General features: G+C 35.8%; 1 protein-coding gene across 1 annotated transcript in view; it reads left to right on the top strand.

The window, feature by feature from the left end:
* The window catches only part of LOC101846550 (atrial natriuretic peptide receptor 1), a gene marked incomplete at its 5' end in the record, with an annotated part of 41090 nt that extends 40015 nt beyond the window's left edge, over nucleotides 1-1075 (top strand). The window contains 1 exon segment of the mRNA XM_035973472.1: nucleotides 716-1075. Coding sequence (XP_035829365.1) covers nucleotides 716-847 — 132 coding nt within the window.
* Nucleotides 1076-2500: the final 1425 nt, after the last annotated feature.

Below are 2500 nucleotides of genomic sequence, written 5' to 3'. Positions count from 1 at the left end.
GATACCCGTCAGAGAGAGAGAGAGAGAGAGAGAGAGAGAGAGAGAGAGAGAGAGAGAGAGAGAGAGAGAGAGAGAGAGAGAGAGAGAGACAGAGAGAGAGACAGACAGACAGAGAGAGAGAGAGACAGAGAGAGAGAGACAGAGAGAGGGGAGGGAGGAAGAAGAATTTGTAACATTCCACTTCGAGATGAGGGGCGCTGTGGAGATGAAGGTAAGGGATACACCATATAGATATAGATATAGATAGATATATATATATATATATATATATATATAGATAGATAGATAGATAGATAGATAGATAGATAGATAGATAGATAGATAGATAGATAGATAGATAGATAGATATATATATATATATATATATATATATATAGAGAGAGAGAGAGAGAGAGAGAGAGAAAGGGGGGGGGGAGCAGAGAGGGGAGGGGAGATAGAGAAGAAGTGTGTGTGTGTGTATGTGTGTTTGAGAGAGAGAGAGAGAGAAAAACAGACAGACAGACAGACAGACAGACAAACAGACAAGAGTGATATAAAATGTATGTTCATGGGGGCGTAGAACATCTTCAATTATATATCCATAATAATAATATATATAATAATAATATACATATAATAATAATATACATAATATATCCACTGTTTCACATATATTATATTAATATTATCATCATTATTTTATATCAATTCCTAATCCAATGTCCGTCTGTGACAGGGCAAAGGGGCCATCACCACCTTCTGGCTCCTAGGGGAAGACAACTCTCCTTACAACATCCGCCAACAGGGCTGCAACGAGCCGGCAGACAAATGTCTGTCTGTGGGAAAGTCTGCCTCTTCTAAACACTGACAACAGACTACACTTATTATCCCTCACTTATTTCGATTTTTTTCCTTGTTTTTTTTTTTTTTTTTTTTTTTTTTTTTTAAACAACCCGCACCCCCACCCCCCACCCTACTCCTAACCAACGGTTCCCATGATCTGCATGATGTTGGCCCCCTCTCCTTTCTCCACACACCCCCCCCCCCCTTCCCAGGGGAAAAAAACCCAAACCTGTCTTACTCTCCCACTCCTTCTCTTCTTTTTTTTTTCTTTCTTTTTTTTTGGTTTTAAATTTTGCTTCTTTCTTTTAAAGATTTATCGTGCCACATTTATTTTCTTTATATTATATGATATATATATATAATATATGTTTCTCTATTTTCCCCCCCAACTCATGTTGATTGTAGTAAATGTACAGTAGATTCATTTCAGTATTTTCATTTTGTTTTGGGTTTTTTTTGGTGTTTTTTTTTTACACAAAAAAACAAACATTTCTTTTACTATTTGCTCCGCGCAGTTGCGAAATATAACCACAGTCAGAGACTTTTTTTTCTAGAAATGATTATATATGTACATAAAATGTCAAATGAGGGTGCCGTATAGTAAATATGAGGTTTTTTGAATAATTTTTAATTTATTTTGATTTGTGTATCACAGTTGAGATAACAAGAATGCTCTACATTGAGATACTGATATCTTGTGTTTGAAATGTTTCATTTTTGTTTTTCGTTCGTCTTTGTTTGTTTGTTTGTTTGTTTGTTTGTTTGTTTGTTGTTTTTTTAAATATCGGAGGCTTTATTCGGGAGTCCGAAAGATAGAAAGATGTTCTATGTCATGATCCATAGTAAATTATTATTATGTATTATGGCTGATTAGTTTTGCTGGTACAACTGGGTACCACAGTTGGGTTGTAGTTGTTGTTGTAGTTGTAGTTGTAGTTGTTGTTGTTGTTGTTGATAATGATGCTGATTTTTAGGAGATAGTTGTTTAGGCTTACTGTTATAGTTAAATGACACACAAAATATGACAGCAAGAATTAAATCATTCAATCGTTTTGTTCTGGTCAAAACTAGAGTTAGTTTGAGTAGAGAGAAGCACATCGACACAATAATGGTCATTTAGTGAGGTACTGAGGAAAAAAAGATAGGCTAGACTTCGGAGAGACCCGAAGGATATACTTTAGACGCAAGATATTGCAAGATCTGTTTTCCGTCGTCGATTCCAACAGAATTCTGGATTTTATGAAGGGCGTTGGCTTTTGTAGGAAAATGTGAAATGAAATAAATTTGTTTAACATATTTCTGTTATTTTTAAAAAGTTTTTCTAAATTAGATATCTGATAATTGACCCGAGCCCAGTCGTGCAGTGAACTGTCGTGAATGCAACTAACTTGTGTTTCGCGCGCTCATAAGTATGACCTTACGCAGATGCGAGCGCCGTAAAACTCGTACATTAAAAAAAAGACTGAAACAATACAATTTTAACAGAGGGAAAGGAAAGAAGTAGGGCCTACCAGTGGCACGCTCCAACCACCCACCCACCCACTTTGTCAAAACTGAAATAGTGAGAATTAAATTATAATATTTCTCTAAGCAATGTAAGTAAATCAGGCTAGCAATTTGGGCCTTTTTTTAAACTCCCAAAACTCTTCTGAATCGTAAAAAGGTGTGTGTGTGTGTG

This window comes from Aplysia californica, unplaced genomic scaffold (genome assembly GCF_000002075.1).
Source record: "Aplysia californica isolate F4 #8 unplaced genomic scaffold, AplCal3.0 scaffold01262, whole genome shotgun sequence".
Taxonomy (NCBI): Eukaryota; Metazoa; Mollusca; class Gastropoda; order Aplysiida; family Aplysiidae; genus Aplysia; species Aplysia californica.
This window is presented reverse-complemented; position numbering and strand designations above follow the sequence as displayed.